An 18,377-nucleotide genomic window follows, 5' to 3' on the forward strand; every position below is an offset into this window, starting at 1 on the left:
CTCTCCCTTGCAAAATCTTTGTGCACTTTTTTTTTAAAAAAAGAAACAACAAAGTCACCTGTGAGATTTGAAAACTCACTATGAAATTTTACCTTTATAAGGAGTCCACGTATTTCTGAAGATGCAGGTAAGATTGTGGTTTTCTAGTTAATACATCTGCAGGTAGCATGGTGACCAGTGCTAAATGTTTGCTTTGGTTTAAAGGAAAAGAATACGCTGTCATGTCATAAATTGCTTAGTTTGCCTTGATTTGTGCCTAGCAGACTGATTTAGTTTGGGCATAAGTGGATAATGTAAAGTACATGCTCACTTAGTTCTGTGCTTTCATCAGCTATGTAATCAGTACCTTAGAGCTGATGGTAGCTGAAGACTATATGATTGTCTACTTGAATGGAGCAACACCAAGAAGGAGGATGCCTGGACTGGGTTGGATGAAAAAATGTTACCAGATGATTGACCGACGGTGAGTAGTACTTTCTTTTCTGATCCACAGCTATTATTCTAAATCTGTCCACTTCTGTTACTCCCTTGTGTGAGTGTTTACTGTATATGATCTTTCTGTATGGTTTTTTTTTGAGGTTTGCTTTTTTAAAGAAACAATTTCTTTTTTTACTTAGATTACGGAAAAATTTGAAATCATTTGTAATTGTTCATCCATCATGGTTCATCCGGACAATTCTGGCTGTGACACGACCTTTTATAAGGTATGCAGTGAATACCAGTGATTTCCTGTGTCCCTAAGAATACAGAAGCACCCTAAATAATCAGACATGGCTGATAATCTTTCACTGAACAGTACTAGTTTACAGTTTATGTTGGGATTTTGACAGATGGAGTTGACTTTCCTAAAGTGTGAGGGGGCAGGGGAAGAGTTACATACTTATATGAGTATCTAGTTGCAGACATCATAGGGTAGGTATCCTAAACCTGTATGTGTATGCAGAACTGGGAATTCAGTCTCTTAAAATAGTCTTTGTTCCAAGCCCAGCTAAAAGGCATGTAGAAGAGGGCTTTTCCTGTAAGGATAATCACCTAATCTAAAAAATCCAGGCTGTAGGGCAAGATTAAGCTACAATTCTGTGTTTTAAAAAAATTAGTTGCTGCTTATGCAAGAGGACTGCCAGCACCCTGAGCTGTTTGAATGTATAGGAGTTGCAGTTCTAAAAAAGGTTTAAAGCTACCAAAAAACCCACTTTGATTAGTGAATAAGCAAAAAAAATTTACAGACCCTGAAGACCTCAAAAATTGTTTCAGGTGGGCAAGTGTGCAGCTGAAATCATGAGATCAGGGAGAGCAGGCTGACGTGTGTGAGAAAGTGCTTCAGGCAGGAGAGGAATCTTTTGCAGAACCTACCCCACACAACACACATCATGACAGACCTTAGAGAGGTCTGCCCCCAGGACACTGGAGGTGTCTGTCGCAGGGTGCTTTGTCCTGACAGGGTGACATTGGGATGGGGAAGCACATGAATTTTCCATTGTTGCCAAAGTGCAACAGACAGGGTGTCATAATGGAGCTTCTTCTTTCATATGTGGTAATTTTAACACCAAATAGAAATTGAGGAATAAAAATACCAGAGTAACAGAGAAACAATACTTGGAATTATTAACAGTAATGATGGGGATTCACTGAGCTGCATTTGGTATCTGAGGTGTTTCTTTTGGCATCCTATTTACTCCCAGAGGAAAGGTAGGCAGTAAAATTAAAAAACCCCAGACAAATATGCCACATCTGTTTCAAGTCATTAGTCATTTATTCAGAAAAATTCTCCATTTCAGCTGAGTAGGTTGAAGTCCCAGTGCAAGATGAAAGTGAAGTGCAAATGGTAGCTGAAGAAAGGTGGGTGGGACGCATGGCTGATGTGACTTTTGTAGAAGATAATGTAAGATTTTTGAACCCTCACCAAGGACACTTGGTGAAAGAAGAAAGAAAGAAGGGCACAATGAGAAAGCTGAGTAAAAAACTCTGGGAGGCATGAAAAGACAAAGTCAATTCAGTAAGGAGAAAGAGACTTGATTAGATTGAAGGCTGATGGCTATAGCTTAGTTTGCTAGCCCTGAGCTGTTCACCAAACCACTGACAATCATGATGGAAATTTTAGAATAAGAAATTAATTGGTTCGCGAGCAAGCAGAGATTTCAAGGAGGTAGATGTTAGCAACATAATTTTAATTCTGTTACAGCTGAGATGTGGGACAAAACAGTAGGCATCAAGAAAGTGAAAGACAAGGGACAGTGAAGTCACTGAGGATGTGCTATAATACTACCTCAAAAACTGGCAAGGTCATTCAGTGGAGTGTGGGACTTGATTGATGAACACTAAACAGTTGTCTGAATACACAGGATGAAAGAACTAATGGTTGCAAAGATAGATCCTAGATACTCTTTATGGACCAGATACTCACACTAGAGATCACTTTAGCTGTGTTAGGTGAGAAATCAGATTTCTAATGAAGTGTCTGTGAAAGATATTTGGTGTTTGATGGAAATATTTAAATAATATGAAGTTTACCACTATTGACAGCATGCCTGCCTTGAAGTCTGAATGAGAACTTCTTATTTTGGTCATGTGTTTGGGTTGTCCATACGCAAACTCCCACATGAAGCAATTACTCAGAAATCAATTACTGTGGTGGAATTAGTGGACCCAGGAGAATCCTTAAGTGGAAAAATTAACCCTTTAAGATGTTTTTATGTCTTTTGCCCCCCCTCAGTCTTTATAAGCTTCTGATTGCCTTGCAGCTTGCCAAGTTAGTTTAGCTGGCAGTTCAGAATGCAGACTGATTAACATTTTTTGGATAAAATACTAAGAATTATCTGTATATTGTCATGGCTTTGACTGGATAATTGTGAGTGATTCATCTTAAAACATGATTGTTGGCCTGTTCCAGTGTCTGTGCCTACTGATGCTAATCTGGTACAGGGACAAATTGAAATGGATCAGCCTAAACAACTATTGACAGTATTTTCATGTATTCCTGTTTGTTGCCTCACTTTACCTTATAAGGAAGATATGTATGGTAAAGGGAGGGGAAGTAGCCTTCTGCCCAAAGCTGTTTCAGAGGCTTCGTATTGTCTGGTCATACCCCTAAATCAGCAGTAAATAAGAAGAATACGTTGTTTTTCATGGTCTAAACTTAAGAACAGTTATGGTCAATGTGCATTCGTCGCTGTTACTGATTTTAAAAGGCTATCTAAATACAACTAGAGCTAAATATGGAAAATTGCTTTATGAGCCAAATGAGAAAGCTCTCTCACAAGTTCATACATACCAAATAATTCAGGTTAGACAAATGAATAGTGTTATTTTAAGTGTATTTTCTGAACAATTTAGCTATTTTCCAAGTGATCATTTCTCAAACACAATAAAGGATCATATAGCACAGCTGAGATAAACAAGGGAAGTATTTCCTCATAATAAGAATGGACGTGCACGTGCACAATCAGATCTGTAATCATCTAAACAAATGAGAAAGTTCAGTTTAATTATGTTTGATCGAGAATTGGTGTCAAATACAAATGCTAATTCATCACAATCACTTGATGTTTATTCATCGTGACCACACTGAGCAAATGCTTCCCATCTCTTTTTACACCTAAGTATGCTGTAGGGGGGTTGATTAGTTTCAGAATTTTCATATATCTCCTTCAAACTATAAAACTTCATGCTAGGGTATGTAGACATTACAATTTATAATGTTGTCCTAAATACTGTCATTCAGCCTAAGCAAGGAACAGCAAAAGGTCTGGACTTGATTTCAGCCTTACTGCATCTTAGGTACGTTCATGATCAGCTGAACTCTGTAGCTGAAATATGAATAACAAAGTGCTTAATTATTTACTGCATGAAGTACATACCATCTCTTTTTTTAAAAAAAAAATAAAAGATTTGGGGGTGAAAGTCAATTAACATGTTGTTTCTTTGTTTCAGCTCTAAGTTCAGCAGTAAGATACAGTATGTCAACACATTGGCGGAGCTTCGTGAGATGATTCCAATGGAATATGTGCACATACCAGACAGTATTGTCAAGTAAGTAATGTACAGTAAACATGTCCTTGTTCTAGTGCAAACTATTTCCACTATCTAATAATAGTTTCAGAGTCCATAAGAAAAACAGAAAGCCCGTTTCTGATGGTGTTCCTATTCTCTTGTGCACTTTCCACTGTCACATTCAGAAGCAGAAAAACACTGTAATGGAAACACAAAACATAATAAAGATATACTCCTATGGAAGCTACTGTTTATAGGAAGAAGGTTTTTTGTACTGGACCAAACGATGCTGCTAGTAAAATGAAGAAAATAAAGCTCAGAGTCCCATCAACCCTATGATTATATAATCTGGATTGGAACAGACTGTTCAGTAGTTGAAACCCAGAAAGAAAATAGGAAAAAGTTTGACCCTTCCGCAGGTGTCACTTATGCTATATTTTTCCATAACTTTTACCACTATTTAAGTAAAAGTTTTAAGTTTTAGTCATATGAAGCTTTGAATTGAAACAATAATTCAAAGATAGCTTGTTCAATAGAAGAACACTGAAAGTCCATAGGTTTACTGTTCCTTATCTTGTTGATTTGCATGGTTTAATCCAGAAAACACTGAAAGACAGTGTCTTAGTTCTTGCTTGCTATGTGTAAAGGTTTTTTAAATGCAGGTTTTTGTAAAGGAAATAAATCTTTTAAAAAATTGTAGGAAGCTGGGTTGAATTTTTCACCTCAGCTGGCTTTTTTTCAGACCTGAAAACAACAAACTGAAATGGTATATCAAGACTGAAAATGCTGGAAATCAGTCGTGGTTTTTCATGTGGGTCATTATTAAAAGGATATGCTGTTCAGGAATGCTTTTTTTAATTATTCTTTTTATCAAATGCCCTACGTTTTGAACAGGTGAACATTCTGTTCTAGAAAGTATTTTGATGAGTAAATACGCAAGTATGATTGTCTTTTCCTTAGGGTTTGCCAGTGACTAGGTAGGAAGAACATTTGTTCTGGAGCTGTCATAGATCTCTTCAACCTGGGCAGGAATTTTCACACCTGCCTCACATTAGTTATGAAAGCAGCATAATTTCTGTCTTTGAGCTGGTGTTTGCTCAGACACTTGTGGTGTAATTCCAGGGAGCAAATGTGAAGCTCAGATCTTGCAGTTAATCAGGGATCATAGGGACTTCCACTCAGATTTATTTGCTGCTGTAACTTCTTTAGGCCTGGAGTGATACTAAGAATGTGAAGTACAGAGGTAGTTGGTCACTTGGCAGAGAGATGTCCAGAATGTTTTAACATTATAAAATGTTTTCATCCTCCTGCCATGCCTTGTCCTTCCCTTCCTTCCTCTTGGTTCCTGTAAACATTTTCTTATAGTTCCCTTTAGCTATACACCTTAACCTGGTACTTCAGTATGTTTCTCTTTCTGCTTCCTTGCTGTTTCTTGACTATTACACTGTCTGTAGCAGTGCATACATCTTCCACGTAGACTGAAAACTGTTTGGAAAGTCCATTCACCTCTCAGACCAAAGGTGAAATGATCACAACATCAGTACCAAAGAAGCTTTAGGACTTACAGATAAGGAAATTCTAGAGAACTGCCTGCTTCATGTCACCAGCAGCCAGATGAGACATGATTTTGCTGAAGAAGATAACCAAAAGTTGCTAAGTGTTCCCACTGGTGGCAAGCATCTTCAGGTTGTTGTGATATGAAGGTTTAGTGGGTGTGTGCATTCAAGGCACTGTGAGTGGTTATTCACATGCCACAGGGAGAACAACAGTGTTCAGCTGATAGCTTCCCTTCTGCTGCAAATTGAGAAAGGTTCCTGTAGCAAAATAAAACAAAAATTAAGCTGTTGGCTTCATAGTTGCTCCACTGACAAGAACAGAAATACCACCTCTGGTCACAAGGAATCCCACCTGTACAAAGTACACAGGCTTATGCCAGGATTTGGGTTGTGTGGTTCTTTGCTAGCTTTTACTGAAGTGGGATACAGTGTGCCTATTGTATCATATGAACATGTACACCTTTTCTTTTCCTTCACCCACTCTTATCTTGTAAGGTATGATGAAGAGAAGTGTATTAAGAGAAGAATGAGGTAAAACTTGCTTTCTAGCCTATGCTGCTGGTCATAATGGAGTGATTCTGTGTGACAGCCTTTCACCTGCAGGTGACCTCAACAGCTCAGTGAGAGGGGACTTGCAATGATGTGGAATCTCATTTTGCCCTTCAAGCTGTTGAGATCAGCCTCCCTTGCAAATAAAACTTACCTGAACTCTAAAGATCCTTGACTTGGCACAGGCTGCAGCTAGTTTAATACTACCTGATAGAGCAACTGAATGCTTTCAGCAATTCTCCACTGGGCATGCCTCAGGCCCCTGGCTGCTTTTATGTTTCTGCCTCCAAATGAGCTAACTAAGGAGTTACAAATTAAAGGTGGGTTAAGCACAGGGATAAATGGTATCATGCTCAGCTGAAGAGCTTTAGGGTCGGTGCAAAATACTGGGTGCCTATTTTAGAAGCATGTACTGTATTTGTTCTTTGCTCTGCTATTGCTCTGCTTCTCTCTTACACTCTGCTTGCTTCTTTGTTTCTTTATATCAATAACTTTTACTCATGCAGACTGGATGAAGAGCTGAGGGAAACTTCAGAAGCCGCTAAGTAAGATAGCTTTCAGCTTGATGCTAGCATTATATTTGCTTTTTTCACAGGAACAGATTGAATGCAGTAGTATGTTCTATGTTTGGTACAACAACCGGCTCGTAGTTTCAATAACTGTATAAGTTGCCACATTTGTGAATTGACTTCCCCTCTTACTATAAGCAGCCTTATTTTGTACCATTAGGTCTTGGTAAGGAGTAATCATACACTTACACTACAAAAAACATTTTTACTGTTTTTATGATTGTTTCTTTAATCATGGGGAGGACTGAAATTACTTTCTTACCCTATTAAAATGGTTCATTAAACATTTTGTACCCTTCACTCATTATGTCAGATGATTGATAAAGTTTTTAGGAGGTAGTTCTTGTAAAAAATAACTTTTAAAAATTTACTACATCAGGGATAGCTGTTGTACCACATTCTCAGTTCAGGTAGGTTGGTAACTTTTCCTGTCTTTCCAGTGTTGGTTGGATAGGTCAGTGGATTAATACTTGATCATATTGTATTGCCTATGGTCACTTGATAAATCGGTGTCATCTGATGAATAGGTACTTTAAACTCATGACTCTGACTTCAATATACTGAGGCAGTATGGTGTAAAGTACTATAGAAATCCTTAACTGGAAGGACACAATCCTTGACTAACTGAGCAGAGCTTAGAGGGTATCCAGTGCACTTTTTTCAAATGTATATTTTACGTAAAATTCTGGAGAAGGGAGCTCTGTCTATTAGTTTTAGTATAACATTTTTCCTGCACTTTTTGTAACCAAAGGTATTGAGTTTTTGAAGTTTCTTCTCAGTCTCCTTCCTTTAGTTTGTGCGCTTCAGAATTTTAATCTTACCACTTCTCTGTTGTATTTTTTCTAAAGTTCCTTCTTTTGGTGGTATATATCTTTCTCAGGTTCTCCTGAGAACAGCTTTTAAAATGGTCACAGAAATACCCAAAACACTGGCCACTGCTTTTTGATTCTAGCAGTTAGACTGCCTCAGAAGCAATAGATTTGATTAAGTGGTTTTCTGATACCACCTGAATATTTTCTTAAAAAAGAGGCTCACCCAACCTTGAAATGAAACTTCTATCCCTTCTATTCAAACATTTTCAAAGGCATTGTAGTATATGACAACAAAAACTCTGTGGAAGAAAGCTTACTCCTTTGATTTAAAAGAATGAAGGCTGCAGCATAGCAAGTGAAAGGGGAACTAAATATTCATATGAGGCATCACTGATTATTGTTGTTGTTGGATGTATGAAGTTACTGTAGTGCATTTCCCTTCCATAACTTAAGGAAATAGCTTAAAAATTTATTACTCAAACTAATTCATGTTGCAGGCACTAAGAACACTACATTCCTATCAATAATGTTTGCATGTTTGTGCTATCAAAGAATACTCACTACAGTTAGTTATTACATCCCCTAAACTTGATGTCATATTTAAAAAGAGAAAGAAATAAGCACAGAAGAAATGTTTACTGCTACCTCTTTTTTTTTTCTTGTGCTCAGGACTAGCTGTCTCTCAAATGATCCAGAAATTACTTCAGGGGAGCAGAAGTAAGCCTAATACTGTCATCTATGTTTTAACATTATTTTACAACCACATATTTAGCAACTGAGGCTGAGTAGACTCCATAAAGCTTTTTGGAGACCTAAATGCTTTTATAGTTATTTTCAGAAACTTTATTCAACATAATGCAAGCAGAAAAAGCACTGAAGTTTGGATTTATTATATTTGCATTGCAGATGTGTTTAAAATGTCTTAAACTATTTCCAAGCAGAGACAGATAACATGAATATCCTCAGGCTAAGAATTCTAAGTTATGTGAAAAACAAAAAGTGCAACATGATCAGAGTGAAGATGGTCCCATGCATTCTCCTCAATTAAAAGTAAACTGGTAAACTTGCCATTCTCCTTCAGTGATAAAAAGTCTTATATTTTCCTTTGATTTCTGGGTCATGCTCTTGATGTCTTCCTTCTCTTTGCTTTTTGTGCTTCTCAGCTTCTTTCATAGTTATTTCCCTGATTACATCTCCAGTATCTGTATGTCTCTTCCTTTCAAAGCTGGACTGGAAATGGGAACGTCTCAGTCCTCTGGCATGCTGTTCTTCAGTCTGCTACTATAACTGAAGCATGCAAATAGAAAACCCTGCACTTCTTTTACTGTGCATCAGTGAGGGTGTTCGTAGCAGTTGTGTGTCACACAAGCACTAACAGTTCATTGCTAGAACAACATGACAGGAGGACTTGCCATTGCAGCAGTGTGTATATTCCTGACCAGTGTGTCCAGGGGAGGAGTGGTTGGGGACTTTGCTGGCCCTACCCATCTGACTGGTATGTAGAAATACACTGGTGTCTCACACTGGAATATTGTTCAGAAAATAGCATATAGTAAACCTGAATCCTCAGTAAAAGGTTCCATCAATAACATGGGTATTAGTAAACAGGCAAATAATAAGTACATGCAGCAAACAGATGCATAAATAAAGTAGAGCTTTTCTTTTCACTTTTTTGAAATAAAATTGTACTCTAGTGAACTATCACAGTATCGTACCTGATACATATGTTAGAACCATAAGCTAAATCCCTCATTCCTAGAGCAGTTAACATAAACCCTTTTTTTCTCAGATATTATTTATTATGAAGTGAGTCAATATAAGAATGATTTTCTTGAAGTATGAGAACAGAAAATACATAATATATTAAAGACTATTTATGATTTTGGCCTTCTTGTGGCTTGAACAGTTTTCTTGATTTTCTCAAAAGAGAAGCTGGTCAGTGCAAAAGCAATATGAGAGGAGAATTTATATTTAGCTTAAATATAGTTGAGGCTAAATTAATGCTAATTCTGCCTTTTCTCTGCATAAATGCGAATCTCTCTTCAGAGCAGTAATAATTTTCCTGTAGTTATATCACTTGTTTCTGGTTGTCGTTTCTTTAGGAAATAGGATTTCCCTTGTAAATGCCTCCACAATGATAATGGCAGTTTTACACAGACTTTTCTGTATGCTTTCTGCTGAAACCTCTCCTGAGTCTGCCCAGCTCTTAGTTTGCTTTTGTTGTCTTTGTAATATCTATTCCAAAGGCTTTTGTCTATTATCATGCTCTTTTGTGTTCTATTTTGTTCAACTTCTTGTGCTTCCTCATGACTTCTTAAAAACCCCACATCATTATGAAATAATTCAGTGAAAGAACTGTGTGTGTTCTGTAACAGTTCATAAATATTGAGGGTGTTTTAAATAGTTATGTATTCTGTGAGGAAAACTGTATTTTGATGCAGTGTTTATGATGACAACTTCTTATTCTGAAGAAGGCTTTAAAGTATTTGGTGACATGTGCTTTGCACTAAATGGTAAAACTGTACTCTTAGAAACATTTTTAGAGGCACCCTATATCTTGCCACACTGTGGTGTCATTTCACCAGTGGATCTTTCCACATCTGGTGTCTACTGATTGAAATTGCCAGGAATGTAGTTACTGATTAATAAAAAGAGAAACAGATCTTACAGAGTTGTGGGTTTTCCATATACAGTAGATAGGATGTGTGTACATTATTTGACACCAATGCGTTTAAACAAATGAGAGATGAGGGTGTTCAGCACTGCAGGAGCTCAGGATTGGGGAAATTACTAGTCATGTGTTTCATAGCACTGATTTATTCTTTCTTTTGTTCTTTGTGTTTATTTTGTCTTTAATGTGTAGCATTGACATGACCCTGAAATAAAAAGCATCGTGGCCAGGCATTTGAAGAAGAGGGTTCACTTGGATTTTCATCGCCCAGACATCCATGACCATGGTGTACAATAGGCAATTTAGGTTAATTTGATTGGGTTTTGATTTTTCAATGTCATTCAGCAATTCAAGACAACCAAAAGGGCCAATCCTATTGCTATGGAAAGAGAAGAATTTTTGGACTAGTTATTTTAATTGAGAAAAACAGGTTTAATTAGGAAAACTGTATCATCTAGCATCGGTTTCTATGTGTCTGCGATTTCCTGTTTTAAAGGTTACCATTTTACCAACAGTGTGCCTCATGAACAAGTTGGTGAGGATGGGGATTTTTGTTTCATTTGTCTTCAGTATATTAATGTTTATGCATAGCTGAACAGAATAATTGTTGCCATAAATGTTAGCTTGGTTGTGTCACAGAGCAGCAGTAACTTTACTGTTCAAAAATAATTCTGGAAGTGATGCAGGACTTTCTTGAATTTGCCTGTTTCTTGCTGTCTGAAAAGTCTTTCCAAGTTCATTTAACCCTAATTACTTTTTAATTTGGTCACAGAAAAGACTGATATACTAAAAAAAACCAATTACTCATTGAGTGGATTTCCCAGAGGACAGATTTGTAACTGAAATTTTAATAATTAAATTTATATATTCATTTTAGGGATAGTTTTTATAGAAGCAGCTAACCCTGTAGAAGATTGTCATATATTCTAAAAGCCTTGGAGAATTAATTTGTTGTTGTTTTCTAAATCTGTTTTTCCAGAACTTTGGGGTTATGAGTCTTCAAATGGCATCCTAACTCTGATTGTAAAGGCTATTAATGCTATCAATATGAAACAGATACTTAGTATTTCCTACTAACAACTGAAGATTACAACAGCTGGGAGTTACACTCACTTGTTTGAATAATAATTTGACATTTATTCCTAAGTATATCTAATAAAAAGTGTATGGTCTGTGTCATGGAACAGAACAGTGAAAAAATAACATGAAAAGGTAAAAACCATAAGCATTTCTTGTTTGCTGCTGTCCCATGTACTGGCACAAAAGACACTGCAGTTAAGTCCTCATATTTACAGGAAATTAACTGAAGCCTCTCAGATCATTCTTTTGCCAGAGAGTGCATATTCATTGTTGAGTGAATTCCACTTGCATACTTTAAAAAGGCAAGAGTCAAGAATATGGCTAGTGCTTTCTCTTCCTCTAATGAACACGTGCATGCACTTTCCAAACCTGCTGACTCGCCTGCCTTGTGGGATGTCCTAACAAAAGTAACAGTGTTACACACTCTCTGAAATACTATTCTTATCTTCACAACATTCTCATAATGCCCTAGAATTACATCTGTGGATTCTCTACTTCATAAATAAGTGATTAGACATAACAAGTCAAGATAATCTGCACCTTATTTTTACATGTACATTAAGTCCAGTCCTGCTTCCAGTCCAGAATTATTAATAAGAGAAGACCAGCAAAAGTTTTCTTGGGGGATAAAGTTTAAGCAAAAAGCAAAATAGCATGAAACTTGATTTTTCAGTAGGATCTAAACTGAGAGTGAAAAGTGTATTTTATCCTTCATTTAAGATTGGTATTTTTGTTCTGTGGTTTGCACATTACCATCTCTGTCAATTTTTATTTTCTATTTGCAAGGTAGCCTGCAGCCAAGGAAGCAAGCATCCATCATGTGCACAGTTTTCAGCTACTGTAATGAAGGTTGACAGAATTGTCAGAAAGGCAAGGACTTGCCAAATGCTTTCTTACCTTCCAGCATCAAAACTGAAATATCAGCACCTCTGCAGTCCTTGTGCTGTACTGAGAGGTGGTGCATTGTATCTCTGTCATACTAGCTAGCCTGCAGTATCACATCTTTCTGTCAGAGGAAGAACTTAATCCTGCTGACCATTGTTGCTGCTCTATAACCTTGCCCTAAATTAGGTTCTGATAGTTTCCACCTTTCCTCAGATATTTGATTCTTGGCTTGTCTGCCTTATGAAAGTGCTGTCACTTAGCATATTGGGGATAATGTTTTATGTACAGATTAATATTTGTATTAACTTCTAGATGCTAATTAAGCTTTACCTAGATTTAAACTATTAAAAGCATTTAGTAGCATGAAATCACATCTGTAGACTTGTAGTTTAAGCCAACTAGAGTGAGCCAGATGACTTGTGTTACGCTATAAGTGAAAGAATTGTTTGCTAAGAGAAGTTCACCGCAAAGCAAAGTTCAACACACATTTCTATGCTCTGTTTGAGACCTAAGTAGGGTATAAAAGATTTGTGGTCTTAGTGCTGGCTGTCAACTCAGAGGTGAGTTTAATTCTAAAGGCTTTGCGTGCAATTACTAAACAGCAAAACAACATGTGAATTAATATTATTAATGTCGGTGGACTAATAATGGCAGTGTGACAGAAGGAACCTGTTTAAGCCAAATGTCACATTAAAACAAAATTGGGGCATCAGTGTGGCAGCACAACAATGATTGCAAGGTTAAGGTGTGGTTATCTTTGCATATTAATATATTTTGAAAAGTTTTTTAATGTTATGATACGGCAATTCTATATTATACTAACAATAATATATCAATATTAATAAATCAGTAGTTTGTTGAAAGAGTAATATAGTACATGTACTTGCACAGATATAATCTTTTATATATGGATCTTTTATACTGTGTATCAGAGTGCTCAGATCAAATACAAATTAATAGTTGCAATTTTCTTGTTGTTAAAAAACCTATGCTGACTTATAGATTAAGCAATACAAGGATACCTAATATCGTTGTATGTGTATATATACCTATGAATCAGAAATAAAGAACTGCAACTCACCACTGGAAGTTATTTCCTTTCAGCTCCAAGTTCTTTTCTTTATTCTCTGGGTGCATGGGAACACTGGACTGCTTCAAATCACAATTCTTTGTGTTATAAACATTCTTCCTTCCCCAAAATTGAAACTGAATTAATTCTGCATCTCGTGATGTTATTCTTCACCTCCATGTATTCAAATCCTTACTTTGCTGTTACTAGCAATAGTGTTCCTGAAAGAAAGCAGGAGGGGCTCTTCAAATTGCTCTCTAATTCATGTCTATGCTGTTATCTAAAAATCAGCTGCATAGATAGTCTCACACCATCTCATATGGTAGGCAGAAAATGGAAGCTATGGGGCAGAAACAGACCGACTGTGAAACCACCCTGAGCAGTTAAACAACCTTGTTGACTACATGTTGATGGAAGGAGTTGGAGCTGGTGGATGTTCAGTCCTCTCACCTACCAGGTACCATGTGCCTACTCCTGTCCCAGTCTGCGTCAGATGGGTCAGTTTATACTGCCTCTATGTTAAGTAAACCTGGCTGCCTTTTGGACAGCTAACCTGGAGCATGGACCAGTGAGGCACCAACTAAAGACCTAAAGGAGATAACCTATGGCTTCTTAATTGTCACCCCCCCTGCAATCAACTCTATGAATGTTCATACACCTTTTCAGTGCAAAATCAAAGAAGGTGGATTAAACTAACCTTTCATGCTTGTTGAAAATAGTCTCCTTGATTTCTGATTTGAAGATTCATCAGATTTTATGGGTTGATAATTTAGGCTTAAACTGAGCCTTAGAAGCAGACTTAATTATGACTGTGTCGTACAGAAGTAGTGCTGCTAGATTTCAGGAATCTTAAATTGGTTTGGTTTTGATTATCTTTCTCCAGGCCCTTCCAGTATAATTGCATTCCAGTTTAAATGTTTTGTTAGCAGTTGATTGGTGTGCAGTAATATGGGGTCACTTATACCCTAAATCTCAGGTTGGAGTGGCTACACTTATGTCCAGCTATAATACTGTAGCTGGGAGAGCTGTGGGTCATCCTAGTACCATCGTTATTGTAATGAGAGCTCAGATACTTTCTCTTCCTTACCTTCTGTGTACCTAACTATCTGCCAATTTACATCTTCCAGTAATTTGACTAATGTTTTCAGAGTGCTGATTAATGGCTTTTGTAGCTGGGAACACTGGTACAGTAAACACAACTATTTATACAAGGAGAAGACAAAAATGCAGGTAAGTAGTAACATAGAACCCTTATTTTCAAAAAGGAAAATCCTAATATATTAGCTGTTGACTTTCCTTTTCTCTGATAGTCTCTAAACACTCCCATGTTGTGAACATTTGGGATTTGTTAACATTTTTCTCAAGAAAAAAGGTGTAAAAGTACCTAAACTGTTCTGCTCGTTTGCTGCTTCTTCAGGAGTAGGAAAAAATTTTTTTCTTTTCACAGATTTTCAGTGGAGGGTTGTCATCAAATAAATTTTCAGCACTGTTCAGTAGCATAAAGTATATGACCTGAAACGGAAATCCATTGCCATGCAGTAAGCTAACATTATCACTTATTTCCCAACTGTCTTAACTTTCTGCTGCCCCACTTCACCAATATTATATTCCTGTTAGCTCGGTCTTTACAGCTAAAGCAGAAATTGATCACCTGAATTGTTTTCTGTATGGGAGAGCTAGTTTAACAAGCTTGAATGCAGATGTTATAAAAGGACACCATATTTATTTGCAAAATCTCAAAGTAAGTTGATCCCACCTGCTCATACTCCTTCTTTCATGGGCTTCATTAGCTCACGCTGTCACACCCACATGCTGAAAAGCACCAGGGTTGGTCTGACCATAAGCTGTTGTTGGCAGCACAAAGAACAAGACCTGCTGACTACCAAGTCCTCCTCATATTTCTCATCTTTTTTCCTGCAGACAGCAAACTAATTCTTGGGTGTGAAGATTTTGAGTCCATTGTACAGTTTAGGAGTCAGTAGCTGTTATTGTGTGGTCCTTTGCTTTAGGGTCATGCTTCCTTCAGTCTGATAAACCTGAGGCCAGTTTTTCTCCTTTGTTTGAAGCATATATTTGTTCTCTTGGCAACTTACCACACGCATCACCCTGTATGCGTTACCCTGTAACCTTTTGCCCACGCTGCTGTTTTAGGTGGCAGGGTCTTTCACTAACGTCCTCTGGTCTTCCCAGAGTTCAGGTCTTATGGTCCTGACAAAAACCAGATTCCTGGGTTTTACTGCTGGTATCCTCGTCTGGGGAAGTGTCCTGGAAACACAGCTCTTTGTTATCAGTCCCTGCTCTTCTTTTAACCCTTCTGCTGCTGTGTTTCCCACTGTGTTCACATACAAGCATATTTCCTTTCATACAGCATTTGTACTGATCTCGTTTGTTCTGTTATGAATTTCTACAGTTTTGCAGGAAAAAACTTCAGTTATGCTGTAGTTGGTAAGTCAGGAAAGTGCTGTTGGCAGAGCTGTTGGGACTCCTCACTGTGTTAGAATAACTGCAGAAAAAATAAAGGAAATCTAGTTTTCTTAATGAAAAAGATTAAAGATTCTTCAAGTGTAAGTACAAGTACAGAATTGGGAAATGCTCCCATATTGTTATGAATGAGTCCCAGGGCAGCTTGGAATTTATTAGATTAAATGAAAATCTCATCTTTTGAATTGATTTGAGAAGTTAGAATGGTTTAGTTTGGAAAGAACCTGTACAGATCATCTAGCCCAAGCCCCTCTCTAGTACGCTTTAGTGATCAAACATTTAAGGTGTGAAATGTAAATGCTTCTAAAGAAAGTAAATCAAAGAATACCTTAGCATTTTCTCTGAAATAAGTGTGTGGTGGATGGATTTTTTTTTTTAGAGCCATCTGATTCTGGTTTGTCTGTTCTGACCTTCGAAGCTTTTGGGCTGGTAAAATTGCATCCTCTAACATTTAAACTTGTTAGTGTTGAAAGCTTGTTACGGTGACAGCAGTGTATTTTGTTAGAAAGACAAAATCTGTAAACACGGATTTTCATGTTTGTGGTATAATCTTTTGAAATTTTGAATGTTAAAGTGCCCTTGATTTCCTACTTGTGCCATTAGCGGGAATAAAAGACAGGTCTCAGGTTGTGTCAGCTGTGTAGCCATATATGCTTACTTCTAGAGGCAAGAGTGATGTCCCTATAGTACCTATCACAGATTAATCCAGCAGCGCAAGGGTCAGGAAAGTTGCTGTTCTACTGCTCATTCATTGTCCGTTTCCTCCAGTCCTGTAACTCCTCTAGCATCCTGTTTCCCATTGCAGAATACAGCTACCCTGCAGCAGATGGTGACAATTAACTAAATGTTTACAAAGCTTTAAAACGAGGCCCTAAGTTCATGAGGGAGCTCATAAATCCCTGAAATGTATGGGAAACTTACTGAAGGCTTTTTAGACTCTGTGTTGTTACTGTAAGCATTTACTTTTTTTCTAATTCTTTCTTTGATGCAGGCCTGCCCTTCAGCACAGCTTCCCCCTCTGTGGGCTTACTTTCTGTGCATCAGCGCTTGAAGTAGGCCTAGGTACAAGCTTATGACTTAGGTGTTTTGTTGGAGCTGTTTCTGAACAACAGCTACTAGTCTGCTAGCTGGCTGATCTTTCTTGGTTCCTGTTATGTTTGTATTTCATTTTCATGTCTTGCCATGTGCCAAATAGCACCATCTTTTCATTTTAACCAGTAGCTTTGTGCAACAGGAAAAACAAAACAACAACCCCCCCCACCCCCCCACCAAGGCCATCAAAAAAATCCTTTACTGAAGAAAGCATTTCATTTTCCAGTTCTGCAATTAGAAAAAATCATGGACTTGCAGTCATGGCTTACAGCATAATTTAACTTTCATTTAAGAATTGCTTCTTGGTAGAAGGCAACACCTAGTGAAGAACAAATTAGTAAGTATTTTACTTCTAAGTGCTGTTCTGTATGATTAGCTGCCTGTACTCAGAGGATGGTCAAAGAATGGCACAGTAAAGTTAAAATATTGGCTGTTCCTGTTTGCAATGTTCTGGTTTAGTTTTGTGATCTTTGCCTTGGCAAATGCTCAACTACTAAAGAATACAAACTCTCTCTTAAATAAATTATTTCTTAAAGCTGCTGAAGTCTTTTTATAAATCATGTGCTTGGTTCTTAAAGCTATTTTTCCTGGAAAGATCCACCCCTTTAAGAAGAAACGCACAGAGTGATTTCTGTCAGCAGTCCCTGAAGTGGCACTGGGTCTGTCCGTTGAGCGGGAGCAGTGGAGTTGGCTGGACTGAGCTCTGCCAAATTCAGGAACCTGAAATGAAATGCAGCCTGAGCCTGTCACCTCCTCTTTTTTTGTTCCTCTTTGCTTTCCTAAACTTAAGATAATGGTATTAAATGCAGCTTTGTGGAAGGCAGAACACCTCTCAAGGCTTATAGTACATAACAGTACATTTAAATGTGTGGACTGATACAGGCTTTTTGCTGTATCTTTGCTGGCTGTTCCTGTAGCATTGATAGTTAACAAAAAACCAAAAAAGATGACTGATTCTACAAGACCACTTGCAGTCTCATTTGTCTCCACTATGGAAAATCCAGTGTCTTGGTCTTTTAGGCAAGATAGGAATAACAAGGCAAAATTATGATTATTTTTTTCTAAGAATGGAATACTATTGTCAGATATTATCTCTTTTTTAAGAAAGAAGTTCAAACAGTCATTTCATAAATAATATTACAAAAACCTAATTCAATGTGCTAATGCATGCATACATTACCATTGTTAGTAAGGTGTTTGTTGGCTTCAGTGGACTCAGATTTTGGTCTTAAATCCAGGATTGTTAGGCTTGAAAATGGATTGTACTGTGCTATCACTATGGTTTGCATCATATTTGGATTGTAAAGTTAGAAGAAAGGACATTTGAAGCCAATATTTCGTTATCATGAACAAGTAATTTGAATCCAGCACAGCACTATTCCTGAACGATTTTTAAATGCCTTGAGGCTGCAAACCAATGGACCCATGTCCCTGTGAACCTGTAACATGTAACCTGTGAACAGTCTTGGAAGTAAATGACAATATCGGAGAATGAGGTTTCTTTTGACTGAGATGACCAACTGTGACATCAGTGGTGGGCTGCTGCAGAAAAGAAAGTGCACTGTGTCTGTCGTACAGGGTCTGGTCTGTCGGAAAATCTGTTGAGCTTTAGAATTGTCAAGC

At 37.5% G+C, this 18,377-nt stretch overlaps 1 protein-coding gene across 7 annotated transcripts in view; it reads left to right on the top strand.

Annotated features, from left to right (window-relative positions):
• The window catches only part of PRUNE2 (prune homolog 2 with BCH domain), a 144,332-nt gene extending 131,140 nt beyond the window's left edge, over window positions 1-13,192 (top strand). For 3 of the 7 annotated variants that reach the window (XM_040580045.1, XM_040580050.1, XM_040580051.1), the window contains 7 exons: window positions 332-463; window positions 618-704; window positions 3,931-4,029; window positions 6,042-6,077; window positions 6,602-6,640; window positions 8,146-8,193; window positions 10,340-13,192. In XM_040580045.1, the coding sequence (XP_040435979.1) occupies window positions 332-463; window positions 618-704; window positions 3,931-4,029; window positions 6,042-6,077; window positions 6,602-6,640; window positions 8,146-8,193; window positions 10,340-10,361 (463 nt within the window). In that variant the 3' untranslated portion in view covers window positions 10,362-13,192. The remainder of the gene's footprint in view (window positions 1-331; window positions 464-617; window positions 705-3,930; window positions 4,030-6,041; window positions 6,078-6,601; window positions 6,641-8,145; window positions 8,194-10,339) is intronic. The other 4 variants (XM_040580047.1, XM_040580046.1, XM_040580048.1 and 1 more) reach the window with 4 other exon arrangements.
• Window positions 13,193-18,377: the final 5,185 nt, after the last annotated feature.

The sequence above is a fragment of the Falco naumanni genome, chromosome Z (assembly GCF_017639655.2).
Source record: "Falco naumanni isolate bFalNau1 chromosome Z, bFalNau1.pat, whole genome shotgun sequence".
NCBI lineage: Eukaryota > Metazoa > Chordata > Aves > Falconiformes > Falconidae > Falco > Falco naumanni.